Source organism: Poecilia formosa, unplaced genomic scaffold (assembly GCF_000485575.1).
Source record: "Poecilia formosa unplaced genomic scaffold, Poecilia_formosa-5.1.2 Scaffold36, whole genome shotgun sequence".
In the NCBI taxonomy this organism is placed as follows: Eukaryota; Metazoa; Chordata; class Actinopteri; order Cyprinodontiformes; family Poeciliidae; genus Poecilia; species Poecilia formosa.
Window position 1 is genome coordinate 1,516,193 of NW_006799975.1, and position 14,149 is coordinate 1,530,341.

Genomic DNA, 14,149 nt, shown 5'->3' on the forward strand with positions numbered 1-14,149 from the left:
TGACCAAGACGCCAAATAAAACCTAACACACGATGTTACCCATGGAGTTGAAACACAATTTTAAAAGGGCGGTATTATGCGTTTTTCAGTGCCATTTTATAGCACAATCCAGTAACTATGTTACCTTCAGTTCCTATAAAATTGTTGTACATATCAAATATGACTTAAAAGAAATTTGACTTTTTTAACTTAACACCTTGAAATTGGGCCTTTGTCTCTTTAAAAACTCCTACCCTTTCTGAAACTCCACCTTCAGGAAGTCATCACAACATGGCTCATCTATTAACCCTTTAACAAAGTTTTTACCAATAATGAACTCAGGAAATATGCAGTTCTACAAAATGTTTGCTAACTGCTGATGGCTAGTCTGAAGGAGCCGAGTTGGGGAATCGGCTGCTCTGTGAGGCGGAACCTCTGAAACTGGGGAGAGCTTTGTCCTTGAAGGCAGAGCTAGGTCAACCCTGGAAATTTGACTAGCTTAATGGTTGCCATGGAGATTAAAGAATTTCTTAAACATATATGAAAGAATCAAGGCAACAATCCAGGTATGGTTTTGGTGAGGGAATAACATTACAGCATGATGTAAAGCTCGATTATACATAATACTGCCCCTTTAAGCTTGGCTTAAATTGTTAGTCAGTTCAATGTCTGACTTTAAGAAGCATCACTGCTTGGTCACAAGACAGATTTCTCTCCCCGATTAGGAAGCAGACGTAAAGCAGTACACGGTTATTCTCTTACTAAGTTTCAGTGTGCCTGTTGTGTGAACAGATGTTTTAGGCTGGGTTCAAGGATTTCTTGCGCTTTTCAGAAAAGGATGGAGATAAGCTTATACTTGTTAGTTTTTGTTCAATTTTTTTCTCGTTTTTTTCAGTTTGTTTTTCTTTTTTGACAACTTTGGAGCGAGTCTTCAGTCAGTCATTCAGTCAGTCCATCTTTGAAAAGAAAACCTTGATTAAAAAAAAAACAACAAAAAAAAACAACAAAAAGCAAAGAGTAACCCTGCAACAAAAATAAAATGAAAACACAAACATCAGCATCACATGACATCATGTCCCTCCTCTCTTACGACAAAAGAGATAGTGCAACTTTTAGGGAACTTTTCTTTTTGTTGTGTTGTGAATGTTAGAAGATGTTATTTGCCCTCTTTGCTTTGCTTCCTCGTGAACCTTGGCACTAAGATTTGGGTTTGTGAGTCTTTAGTTTTGTTTTTTGTTGTGTTCTCTGTATGTCCTGGGTTCTCAGTTCTCGCGTTGTGCACAGATCCCGGTCCGAAAAGCAAATCAAAAAGACAAAAGAAAAAAGGAACTTTCTCCTCAATCCCCATGGTAGAGATTTCATAGAATGAAAAAAACCCAAAGGCTGTGCTAGCTAGAGTTTTTCTCTCTCTCTCCAAGAGAAGGAGGAAATAAAAATTCCCCAGCGGTGCCGGCTGGATAGAAAGTGAAATGAAATCAACTCTGGGTTTCTCCTTCCTTGTTTTGCTGTAGCTCGGGTCGAGATTTGTTTGTGCGTGGGAGTGTGGAGAGAGGACATGAGAGCGACAGAGCGATACAGAGGCCGATACTTCCATGTCAGCCGTAAACATAGGAGACGGTGCTGAGTCCGGGGTGCTTGGCCCCCGCCTGCCCCACTCCCCCTTTCCTCACACCAGGTCCTCTGGTTGGCCATCCTTGGCCTTGGCAGGTACTATTGTGCTTTCTGATTGGCCCTGCTGCTGGATCGTCCTGCTCCCCAGTCCCCCCGGATCCCCCGGTCTCCCTATTCTCTGGTTATTGCTGTGCTGGTGTAAAAAGAACGTGGAGCCTGGGAAATGGCCCATCACCTCACTGTATGCCGGCGGGGGCCCCTCCATGCGCCCGTGGCTGCAGGAGTTGGCCACGCTGATGCCAGAGTTACTGCTGGGCGGCCTTGGGCCCCCTCCTCCCAGGCCTCCCCCACCTCCCCCGGCCCCGACCAGGCCGCCGCCGTTCCCTATGTCGATCAAGTCACTGTCGTAGATGGTCCGGTTGGGCGGCGCCCTCACTGACTCCCGGTTCAGCTCCATTTGCTGCTCAGGGTCGCGGAGCTGCAGCGTGCAGGGCCCCTGGTACGGCGGGGGCTCCTCGCCGTCTGACAACGATATGGTGGGCGGCAGGTCGATCTGGTGCTGCATGTAGGGGTAGGTGGGCTGGAAGCGGCTGAAGCGGTCGCGCTGCATGAAGGAGGGAGCGGTGAAGCGATCCCTGGCCTGGGGAGCGTATAATACCTGGATCAGAGAGAAACACACAAGGAAAACAAAGCATTAAGAGGAGGAGGGACACCAATAACATAAAAACAAACAAAAAACATACAAAGAAATTAACTCAAATGTCTGAGTTTTACTCATTCAGAACCTCTAAAACAAGAATCTATAAATGGCCAAAGGAACTTTTGTTTGTTTAGACACATTGAAACGTGACATCACAAACCAAAGTTCCCGGCCTCCAGCAGGATCTGCTTGCTGACCATGAATACTATTGGTTAAAAAAAAAAAAAAAAAGTAGTTGTCAAAGGTATAAGAGTATCACATTTCAGAGGTCAGTGAGGGAAGTAAGTCAGTTATGCAAGCTTGACTAACAATCAGAGAGGTCTAGGCAAAATGAACCTCATCCTGTTGGACTGCTATTCCTACTGTTGGTTGACAACAGAGCAAATGTTCTGTCTTTCTGAATTCTTTCTTCCAGGGCAGCATACTCAACGCTCTATAAATGTCAGGGTCAGATTTGCTTTATGACTGTAAATCAGAAAATTTACAGTCATAAATCAAATCCCAGGCTTTACAATTCGGGGGGAAGCAATACAGCTGACCCCATGCATATTGACGGAGACCCCCTCAACTTTTCTTTGGAATGTGTTATCAAATTATTTGCAGAAAATAAGTTAGTTCACTGATTTATTTGGTAGAGCATATCTGAAATATATGATAGAAAATTCAGCTTCGGAAGCAGATAATCCAGGAGCGCCAATCATCTTTTTGACATCCTTTGGCTCTATCCCCAAGCAGAAATAAAGACTGTGGATGTTAGTTCATGCAGTGGTGTTAAGGGTTTCGTTGTGCGTATAATACACATTTTTGTCAATTTGGAGTTTAAACTATACAGACAGGAAGTTCTGAACAATTTTAGAGGAGGTCTCAAATATTTGTGGATTTTAGCTGTTTGCGGGTGGCTGCGGTCCCTAAGCCCCACAAATTCCGGTGGTCCACTGCAATAAAGTAAGTGTATGTCGCAATGAAGATCTGTGATTAAAAAAAAAAAAAAGCACAACTACTACACTAAAAAATGGTAAATACTTTTTACTTTTTTTATTCATTGCAAACAGAGTCCAGACAATGAGAACTCTACTCATCATGAGAATAACATCCAAGGAAATAAATCCATTAGGTCTGTCTCAACATGGTTTTATTCAAAAAGTATCATTTAGTGCTTTGTTATAGAATTTCTTTAAAGTCCCAAAACACTTTTAGCAGCAAAACAACAAACACTGCCAAATATATTACTGGCTGAGATAATGGTGCTATTTTATAGCTCAGCCTCTCAAGATCATTTTTTGTCTTATTTTTGTTAACTGCTTAAATACAGATGCAGGCTCAATGGCTTTGATGTAAACGATGGTGGATCATCGTGATGTACCTCCACACAGACCAGTGAGCTACCAGAGTTAGTGGTTACAGATGTTTTAGCTTGATTACAGGAGAGGAAGGAAATCCCTCACTCAAACAGGACAACCATCACAAATTAGTTTATCTGCCAGCTTTTGTTCTTCACTTCAATTAACTCCTCAGACTGGAACGTCATGATCCATGTGTTCATATCTAACATTTCTATCCAGCCCCACTCCCTGCTGCTGCAGCAACTCATTATCAGAGGGAACTTATTTCAATTAGGGACTGTGTCTCTAATCATCAACCCCCACTGACAAAGCGGTCTGGGTGAAGAGAACAATAGGCTTGGAAACAGAAGCTGGGGGAGAGAAGGGGAGAGAGGAACTGGGCAGCTGAAATGGAGAGACTGACTGAAGCACAGAAAGAGTCAATCTGAAAGGATTTAAAAAGAAAGGCTGCTGAGATAAGGATGGAGAGAAAGGAGAAGGGAATAAAAAGAGCCATGGAGAGGGCCAGACAGGAGGAAAAAAAAAAAAAAAAAACAGAAGAGAGAAAGTGGAGACGGAAAGATAGAAAGACAGAGGGGGGAGAAAGGTGTAGAGCTGATGGAGGGAGCAGAGCGCAGCGGAGCAGGGCAGCTCTCAGACGGCTGTCTAGACAGTGTCAGGGGAGGTGTTGCTGATTAATGACGCACCAGAATCCACTGGCCCCCCCACCCCCTCCTCTCAGCACACACACACACACACACACACACACACACACACACACACACACAGATTCAGACAGCATCCCTGCATCTACCAGCCACCCACACTCACTGGCTGTGTCTCCCTCTGTGTTTGTCTCTGCATGGCCTTTTCCTCTCCAGCTGCTTCAGCACCAACACTGTTTCCACCTACCGTCACTCTCTTCCTCTTCAGCCGCTGGTTTCTCTCAAACCCCACTTCCTGTCACTTCCCATTCTCGTTTCTTGTGTCTTTCCTCTAAGGTTCTCACTGAGGGAGAGCTGCAGCTTTAGATCTGATGTGTATGTGGAAGCACATTAGAACCATTTTAACTCATCGCTCCAATGACACTATGCGTCACGTGTTTCTCTTTTTACCTCTCCAACTCCCTCTTCTCACCTGGACTCAAACTCTTTCACCAGGCAAACAATCATTAAGTTAACCAGTCATGGCAAGTATGCTGGTATTAGTTTACATATCTGTACCCATGATTCCTTGAGAACATGCCAGCTTTGATCATGTCTGATGTACGGTGCCAGGCTTGCCCGGTGTGGCATATGAGCTCCATTCCTGGACGATCAAATATTTACAAGCAGCCAGAATGCAAATGTCAGGCTCCTTGTACCTCAACTGTATTCCTGTGAGCGTTGAACATTTACAGAAGGCCGCGTCCCAAGAAAAGTCGGCAAGGAAACAAAATAAAGAGCTGAGAGCAGATACTGAGAAGATTTGCTGAACAAAAGCATTCTGATTAGATAACAGACCCACTGGAGCAGTTTCAGATTTGCTTTTAAGTATACTACATTGGGCACCTGGTATTTGCGGGGGTTGGGGACCACAGCCACCTGCAAAAAGTCTAAAATCCGTTGATACTTGAGAATCCCTCTAAAAATTCTCATAATTTCATGTTTTAATAGTTCACACAACAAATATTCCTGAGTATGCTTTAATACATATGTTGGAAATCATCTTAATCTTACAGCAGAGCCAACAACTACAGTCTTCCTTAATTCATTCTTGGGGTTTCAGCCAATAAGCACCAAGGAAACTAAACTGAAGTCCTTGATTGGCTGCTTTGTGAACATGTCTGAATTGCAGTGTTGCTGCAAAATGAAATGCAGAAATTTGGGAAAATGTGAATGGGTCAGTTTGTGTCAATTTTCATGGAAATTAGTCTTTAAATAATTCATTTTTACTAGTATTGATTATATCAAGATATTGATTATTTGAAAAAAGAAAACAAAAAAAACATGAATATGGAAAAAAAACGGATTTTGGACTGTAACGACTGTTCTGATTGGATGAAGACAGACAGGCAGGGTGATGTAGACGTGTAAGATCAATATGACGAATATTTCATTTTGGTCAAAATATGACTTGGTGAATTATGTTGTGAGGCTGACGATATAAGGTGTCGGAACGAACGGATTACTTTTTTCCACTTTGATGATGAGGATAAGTTAACTGGCCCAGGGAAGCTGGTGGGCAGACGGTGAGACTCAAACATCTTATGTTTGTTTTCTACTTTCAGTTCCAGTCATCTTGCATGTAATTGCCACTATAGCTCTTTAAAACACTTGCACCCTCAGGGGGTATAAATAAATTTAAATCTTAACATTTTGGGCAAAACCTTTATGCGGAATAGTTTTTGAAAGATTAAAGCCTCTTTTAGCGGATAAAAAAAAAAAAAAAATTTAAAGGCACATGGAGCCTTTGTTTACAGAGCGAGCGAGGTCACGTGGCAGCTGGACCCACCAGTGGGTCCGTCGGGTTCTAGGGGTTAAAGAGTATATATAGTACTATATGTATATATGTAAACAATATATGTACATTGTTTCAGTACTATATGTACTCAAACAATAACTCAAAGTTATTGTTTGAGTACATCTTTCAAACTGAGTCATTCATCTGCCGTTAATCAGCTGAGAGACATTACTCTTAGGTGTGGTGGCCGACACAGTTCCAGAATTAAACAGGGAGTCAGAGCTCTGAGAATATTGAGCGTGAACATCAGCACTTCAGTGTCGGTGTTAATCGCTGAATGTACTTTGAAGCGATTAAGTTCAAGGCATAAATAAAAACACTCAACCTTGCAGTTGTTGTTGTTGTAATGCTCGACATTTACAGGTTCCATTGGAGTACATCTAGAGCACATTTCTTCATACATCTACTGCATGTGTCTACCTTGAAGTTGCAAACAGATTCCCTGGTAGTGAGATTAAAGCATTTAAAAGGAACCATTTGATCAGACATGTTAATGTTTGGCTGTTTCACAGCAGTTTTATTCTAAAGCACAACCAACTAGGGGTGGGGGACAAAATCTGTTTTTTGATCAATCCAAATGCTTACCTGAACGATCCTGACTGGATTAACAAAGACCAAAACTCGGTTGTCATTAATATTAGTACCAAAACCTAATTTAGAGGAACGCCAAAATAAACGCACAAGTCTAACAGTAGAGGGAGAAATGTCTTTTGCCAAAGACAAAAGAGAGAATCTGACATCACTCCATTTTTGTTTAGCCTTTGTAATGAATGAAGTAGCGCTCAGTGTCTTCTTCAGATGTTTCTGTTGTTTTCTTCAGTGGTTCGTGGTGCAACGCCCCCAAAGGCGAGGGGGAGTGTGTATGCAGTATGTATGTGGGGCCATTATGTCAATAATTGATACATAATTGTGTCATGGAACATAATCCATATGGAACAATGAAGTGTCTGAAGATTATTGATTTTCTTCCAAGTAGAGGTGATGTCTTGTTGTCTTTTTTCTCCTTATTTTGTATGTTGTGCTTTTGATTTTGGAAAAAGAGAAAAACTCTACATATATACATGTATTACAACTTTTGTTTTATTCTGACATTTTTGCAAGATTTAAAAAACAAAAAACAAAAAAATAACCATTGCAATTATTTGACCTTCCATGCATTCCCCAAACTAACCTGGCAAATACAGAGCTGAAATGAGTTTTCCTCAAAACGTTATGACAAGAAACATGTTAAAATTATTTCAGGACAACTTCTTGTTTTTGAAATAGATATTTTATGAAATATTCTATTTTTCAATGTAACATTTGAGTCATGCTCATGATGTGCAGGAGTCAGCACTGTGTCTAACATGACGACCAGAGTGGTGGTCTTACCTCTGAGGCACCTTGTCGGGATCCGCTGTCTGAAGGCCAGAGACAGCCATCCTAAAGACAGGAAAACAACACAGGTCAAGCTGCTGGCTCACAGATCAGGAGCTTGAGTGTTTAGCTGTTGACAGCTGGTAGATTTTCTGAGCAAATACTATGCAAGTTGTATACTACTGATGATTTATGACTTGTGCAGCACTTTGGTCAACTCATGTAGTTGTAAGTGGGCTCTATAACATAAACTTTGACCTGACTTTGACTTCTGCCTATGTTTTTTATGTTCAAATCAGTCCTGAATTAAACCAGATAAATTTAATCTGATCTAACTTCAGTCAGAAAAAAAGATGTATGTAAACTTTTGGTTTCCTTTTTTTCTTTACACATCCCCACTTTGAAAATGCTCTGCAGGTTTGAAACAGAGCTAATATCTCCACATCACAACCCAAGCTAATGAGAATGCTGTAGCCCAGTTGATTCAGCTGAGCCAGTTTGAACTGGAGAATGTTTGGCTGCCAATATTTCACAGCTGTGTTGTTAAAAAACAATATAGAGACCGGTTCCACCCAAACCAATTCAGCAAATTCACTTAACAGACTGCAGCAAAGCTGCTACCAGTGTAAAACTGGGACAAAAGCTCTAAGTGGGATAAAAAGATTCATTTAGCTGCACTGTACTTTACTGGGAACATACTGGTAAGGCTATGTTTGTCCTGTTTCACAAATACAGAAATGTACTAACACAATGACTGCACAGGAACACTCAGTGAGAACAGATGAGCAGACAGCCAGACAAAAAGGGCCTCACTCACCATCAGCTTGGATCAAAACGACGGCACAGACTAGACTCTACTCTACCAAACCTACAGCAGCTAGGGGGAAAGAGTCATCAGAATGAGGAATCGTTTTACAAATTCAGCACTGGAATGAAATAAATGTGACCTCAAGTGAATGTCATAATGCTGTTACACATTCACTTAAGCTAATTCTGTCCAAAGTGACATTCCTCTCTATATGATTTGGAGGATTATAGAGAAACATTTTATCTTAGTGGTCCTTTAGATAGTGTCTTCTATAAAGGATCTAATATTTTTGTTCGCTTTGCACCAAGCCCCAAAAGAACATTTCAATCTGAACTTTAAATAGGCCACTGCAACACCTTGACTCTTTGTATTTTCAGCCATTTTGTTTTAGACTTGTTTCTGGGTTTGGGATCACTGATGATCCAGTGAGTCAATCTTCAACAGGCCCAAACCATTACCCCACTACCATCACTGTGCTGCAGCATTTAGAGTAGTTTGTGCTCTTAAGTTATGTATAGTTTTTTTCACTGTTGTGAATTATTGTCAAACATCTCCACTGATTTACTGTGTCTAAAAGAAATTGTTAAAGGCATTATTTACTTGAGTGCAAGACCAATTAAAAGTTTTTTTTATTTTGTTCCTGGTAACACTTCCAAACAAGCCATCCATGTTTTTCTTACATGTTCTTAGTGTACTGTAATGAATTTTAACCCTGAAGGCCTCGCTGAAATGATCAAATAGGACATATTTCCACTGTTATCACCAAGCCACATCATCTCTATAGTGATGGATTGCAGGTCCTTTATCTATGGATATTTTTCAACCTCAAAAATGTTTATTTTTATTTTTTATTTTCCAACAAGAAACAACGTCACAAAAAAGCACAAGAAGAATTTCCAAAGTGGTGCTATGGGAGCCACAATGCAGTTGAGTTCCTCCACAGAACAGGTTGAAAAACGATTGCTGGGCATACGGCAACGGCTGAACGAACCATTAGGAGATTGACTTTTGACAGGTGTCTGATGTCACCAATGTGCATTGCCCTTTAGGTTGGTGGAGGGCATACTGACCACATTTACCTCTGCTACTTTCTTCTACTACTTTACATTACTGCTGTCACTAACATCATGTTCTCTCTCTGTTTTTATGCATTTCAGTTTAAGCTGTGGTACATTTTTGGAGGGGACCAGCGGCTCAGATAGCTTCCTGTTAACTCTTCTAATAGATGCAGATGAAGGAGATATTGCTGTAACTAAAGAAGATCCTACCAGAGCAGCTACTGCTGTCATTAACTCTTCTCTTTTTCTTTAACATCCAGAAGTGCTTCTGTTTTTTATGCGTCCATTCTGTTTTCTCAAACTCCCACTTGATCGCGGCAGACAGCTGCTTACAATGAGCTAGGTGTGGATTCTTCTCAAAGATGTGATTTAAAATACAAGACAGTATTCTATTCTGTACATCAGTATATAAACTGGATGGTTATCTTATAAAGTGTCTTGAGAAGATGTATGTTATGAATCAGTACTTTTGAAATAAACTGAACTGATGTGAACTGAATGGTGATAGTAAGATCAGCAGGTTAGCTGTAGAGTGAGAAGCAGCGGTCCTGACCTGCTGCAGGGCGTGGTCGTGCCTGCGGGCCTGGCTCTGCCGTGTTATGAAGGACCAGGTGGAGAGCTTGTAGTGGTTGAGCAGGCAGATGATCACCACCACCATCACTGTCATCACCACGATAATGATGACAATCTGAACAAACTCCAGTTCAGCTGCACAAAGACACAGAGAGAGGGAAGAGATTAGAACTAAATATTTGGTGATGATCTTTGAGTTGCTGATGGGACACCATTCTCCCAGGCCAGGTGTGACATTTACAGGACAAGCTTAAGAGAAACATTTTTTTGGCAGTCCGGACACACGGTACATTCTGACGGATAGTTTGTATCAAGTCATTCTGATAACTTTTGTTTCACAAGAAAACTGATGCATGCCCTCTTGTCTGCTAAACATGCTAAAGCAGAATCTCTACAACTCTTAACTGGTGCTAAGTGAAAGCTCCACAGCACACGGATTTACTTGAAATTAGTGCTAAATGCGTCAACTTGTTGGGAAAAATGGGGCTGGATCTTGTTGCAGCAATCATCTTCCCCCAGTGAGGCTGCCTGTTCAGAACAACAGCTGAACTTTGGGGACTCAATTTCAATTCACAGATATAGACAGTAAAACAAAAAAGCTTTTTAACCATAAAAATAAGTCAGTGTTGTATCTCTATATTTTGATTTCACAGATGCAGCACACTATAGACTACCATTTTCACTTTGAATCCTACTCTGGAAAAGTGCTGTAGCGTTTGTTTACCAGCAGGGGGTAGCACAGGTCAAACTCAGTAATAGTGTGTATGTGTGTGTGTGCGTGTGCGTGTGCGTGTGTGTGTGTGTGTGTGTGTGTGTGTACTCATGTATGTTACCTATTTTGGACCTTTTCTGGCATATTCTCAAACTTTCTGGAGACAGAGGGGCCTCATGGGGCCACATGGGGTCACATGGTGCCCAAAGCCCAGTCTTAGTGAAATGAACCGCCTAATTTAGGGTTAGATTATAGGCATGGTGCAAATTAATGTTTGAGGTCAGGGTTAGGAATATACAGGTAATGGTTAGCATAAATTAAGCATAACTTCAGTTTCTAAAATAAATAAGTCCTAATATGGGTAGAAACACAAACCGGGACTGCATGATTAGTTTAGTAATTGACTATTCTATTAATTATTCTGATGACATATTGATTAATCAAATCAATTAATTTAACCACTTACTCTTGTTTTACACAATATTAAAAATACATTAAAAATGCAAGCAATTTGATTCCTTTTTTTAAATAAGAAAATAAACATTTTATTATCTCAAATGCAGTAACAGCAATCCTCAAGTGAACACTTGATCATGTAAAGAAAAAGATGCATCTGCAGCTAAAAAATATTTCTAACATCAACATGTGAAAAGCCCTTTCTGCTTGACTTATTGTCAATACAGAGCAGAGCTGATCTGCTAATTATTTTCTGGATAAACCAATTTATAATTGAGTAGCAAAAGGTGCTTAATAGGAGATTTTTATTTATTTAACACAATATGAACCAAGTGAAGCAAAACTGCCATTTGAGGAGTTCTGAGTAGAACAAATTTAAAGACAAAGATTATTATTATTGTTATTATTATCATCATCATCATCATCATAAATGAAAAAAAAATATTTTCTGTACCATTTTGTCTTAATTACTGACTTTCTTTAATCAAATTACTAAATTAGTTGACTGTTATTTCAGTAATTATTCATCACAATGTAACCGATTAATCGATTCAGCTCTAATAAAAATTGTGTTTGTGTGTATGTGTGTGTACACTCAGAAAGACTTCACAGGGGAGAGCTCCAACCCAGAGATCTGAATGTGTAGTGACTGTCCCACCATACAGTGGTTCTTTGTCAGAATGCTGAATGACTGTGTGTGCACGTGTGTGTGTGTGTGTGTGTGCGCGTGCGTGCGTGCGAGTGTGTGTGTATGTGTCAAACAGGCAACACACACATCTGGGATGACCTTCCCGATCAGGGTAGAACTGCCCACCAGTCAAGTCTGCATTTTGTCATTTTCAACTGGTTTGTGATTTGCCTCACTTGCCTGCTGCCTCTTCATCCACATTCCCTCCAACGGTTCCCATCCATTCTCTATCATCTTCCTCACTCCACAATCTTCATCAGTTGCCTTTCATCCTTCTCTTGCCTACAATCTCTCCTTCAGTTTCTCTTTCTACCAGTTTCTCTCCTTTGCCTCACTTTGACCTCATCTTAGCCTGCAGTCTGATCTCTGACTCACACTCTGACTCCCTTCTGGAAACTGTGCATTTCAAGTGACTTTCTTTGTGTCTCTGTGTGGATGACACATTTCACATGCAGCAATCTGACTTACTAAGGCTTCATTCTGGTGCATATTTTCTCCAAAAAAACACATTTCTTGAGCACATCATCCACAGTCCACCAGGAAAGCTTTAGCAACATAGTTTGAAGTTTTGAAAAACTGGCAACAATTCAGTTGAAACATAATGCGACCCAAAAACGTGCCTGCATTCTTCAACAAGAGCTGTAGGGGAAGGTCTGGCAGGAATAAAACCAGCCACACTGAAGTAGGAGGAAAAATGCGATAAAAACCAACCACAGACAAAACGCTTAGGAATGTGGTACCATGTGGAAACCAGCAACACGAGATCTCACATCTGTCTTTTAGTGGAGAAGCAAATGTTGAGCAACTGAAAATACTGGATCAGAATATGATTTCCTTAACTTTCAGAAGAGCAAACTCACTGACAAATCAGTGCTGAATAAAACTTTAGATGATCCTGCGAAGCCTTGAGGAACAGGACTTGATCCGGAAGTTCAGAAAACTCATAACTGTCACTACCTGGTTTCTTCCGGTTGAAGCCCCATAAACAACTGGGTGCTAATGCCCAAATGAATCTTTTCTCCAGCAAACGAACTGCTTCATTCCCAAAGAAATAATGTAAGACTGTTCACAATAAGGTCAGATGTTTTCAAAGTCCTTCGATGAAACAAAGTCTAGCTGGTTGCAATACTAAATTCAATTTTAACTTAGTTGCCAAGTCTAAACAGCAAATACAGAGAAAACTAATGGAAAATGTCCTTTTATTAAACACTAGTCAGTGTTAATTTTTTACTTCAGGGTCAGGTTTAGAAAAGAAAAAAACTTCAGCCAAATGTTTTCACATATAACCTAGACAGCGCTTTGAAAAAGTATTTGCAGAGGTGTGAAATAATTAATCGTATTGGTCGTGATGAATTGATTATTGAAATTATCGTCAACCAATTTAGAAATTGAAGAAAGATTAACTGGAGTGCACCGACTCAAAAAAAGGCCAGCTACCTAAAGAATGATATATTTAAAGCCATAATTAAGCCAAAACTGTAAAGAAAATATAGATAAAAAGACAAAAACAACAACAACAACAAAAATCAAAACAGGTAGACGTTTTACCTGGTTCAAATTCTGCAAAATAAATAAAGTCTGAGTAAGCACTTTGTGTTATTCATTTATTAATCAGCTAATCCAAAATATAATCACCATATCAGTCCTACAGTTCTGTATTGATGCTAAGTCAAGCAGAAGAACTGATCTTTTCACATGTTGATGTTAGAAGTATTGTGTTGACTGTAGATGCATGCTTTGTTACAAATCACACATTCACTAAAGGAATCCTGTAATTTAAATTTAGGCAATTAAATGTCTATTTTCAAATTTATGAAAGGAATTGAATTATTGTTGTATTTGCATATTCTAATGTATTATTACTAAGACTGCATAAGAAAGGCTTTAATGAAAAATCTGCATAATGTACCAATTCTTTATCCAATTAATTGTCAGAATGATAGATTAATTGATAGCAAAAAAAAACAAAAAAACAGTAATAGCTCTACTTGTAATTTGAAAATAAAAAAACAACATGCATGTAAAGCCAAAAGTGATTAGTATAGGTATTGTGTGAAAATGTTATCAGTTTGTCACCATCAGTGTTACAATCACCGTTGGTAGCAGTAGTATTTGTGGAGTTTTTTATCATTTTATCACACTTAGAAAGTCTTCAGTATTAAATATGTGGCATGAATAAATTACAGCCTGCAGCCCGAACACACAATGAACACTGCATTCACTGTGCTGTTATTAGAGAAGATGGTATTGTAAGCGGCTTTAATTAGCTTTATGCTATTTGAAGTTCAGAGCGCTTTATATCTGGATAAGGATGTTATTGTAAAAGGTTTGCAGTATTGATGCTATAAATAGAGCCATAGACCATCATGTTATTGTTTTAGCCA

The 14,149-nt window shown here is 39.9% G+C and overlaps 1 protein-coding gene across 3 annotated transcripts in view; it reads right to left on the reverse strand.

Moving 5' to 3' along the window:
* Positions 1–1,142: 1,142 nt before the first annotated feature.
* Positions 1,143–14,149, reverse strand: part of ldlrad4b (low density lipoprotein receptor class A domain containing 4b) — a 221,357-nt gene continuing 208,350 nt past the window's right edge. For all 3 annotated transcript variants that reach the window (XM_007550451.2, XM_016670623.1, XM_007550452.2), the window contains 3 exons: positions 9,890–10,044; positions 7,486–7,536; positions 1,143–2,248 (listed from right to left, as the gene is read on the reverse strand). In XM_007550451.2, coding sequence (XP_007550513.1) covers positions 1,646–2,248; positions 7,486–7,536; positions 9,890–10,044 — 809 coding nt within the window. In that variant the 3' untranslated portion in view covers positions 1,143–1,645. The remainder of the gene's footprint in view (positions 2,249–7,485; positions 7,537–9,889; positions 10,045–14,149) is intronic.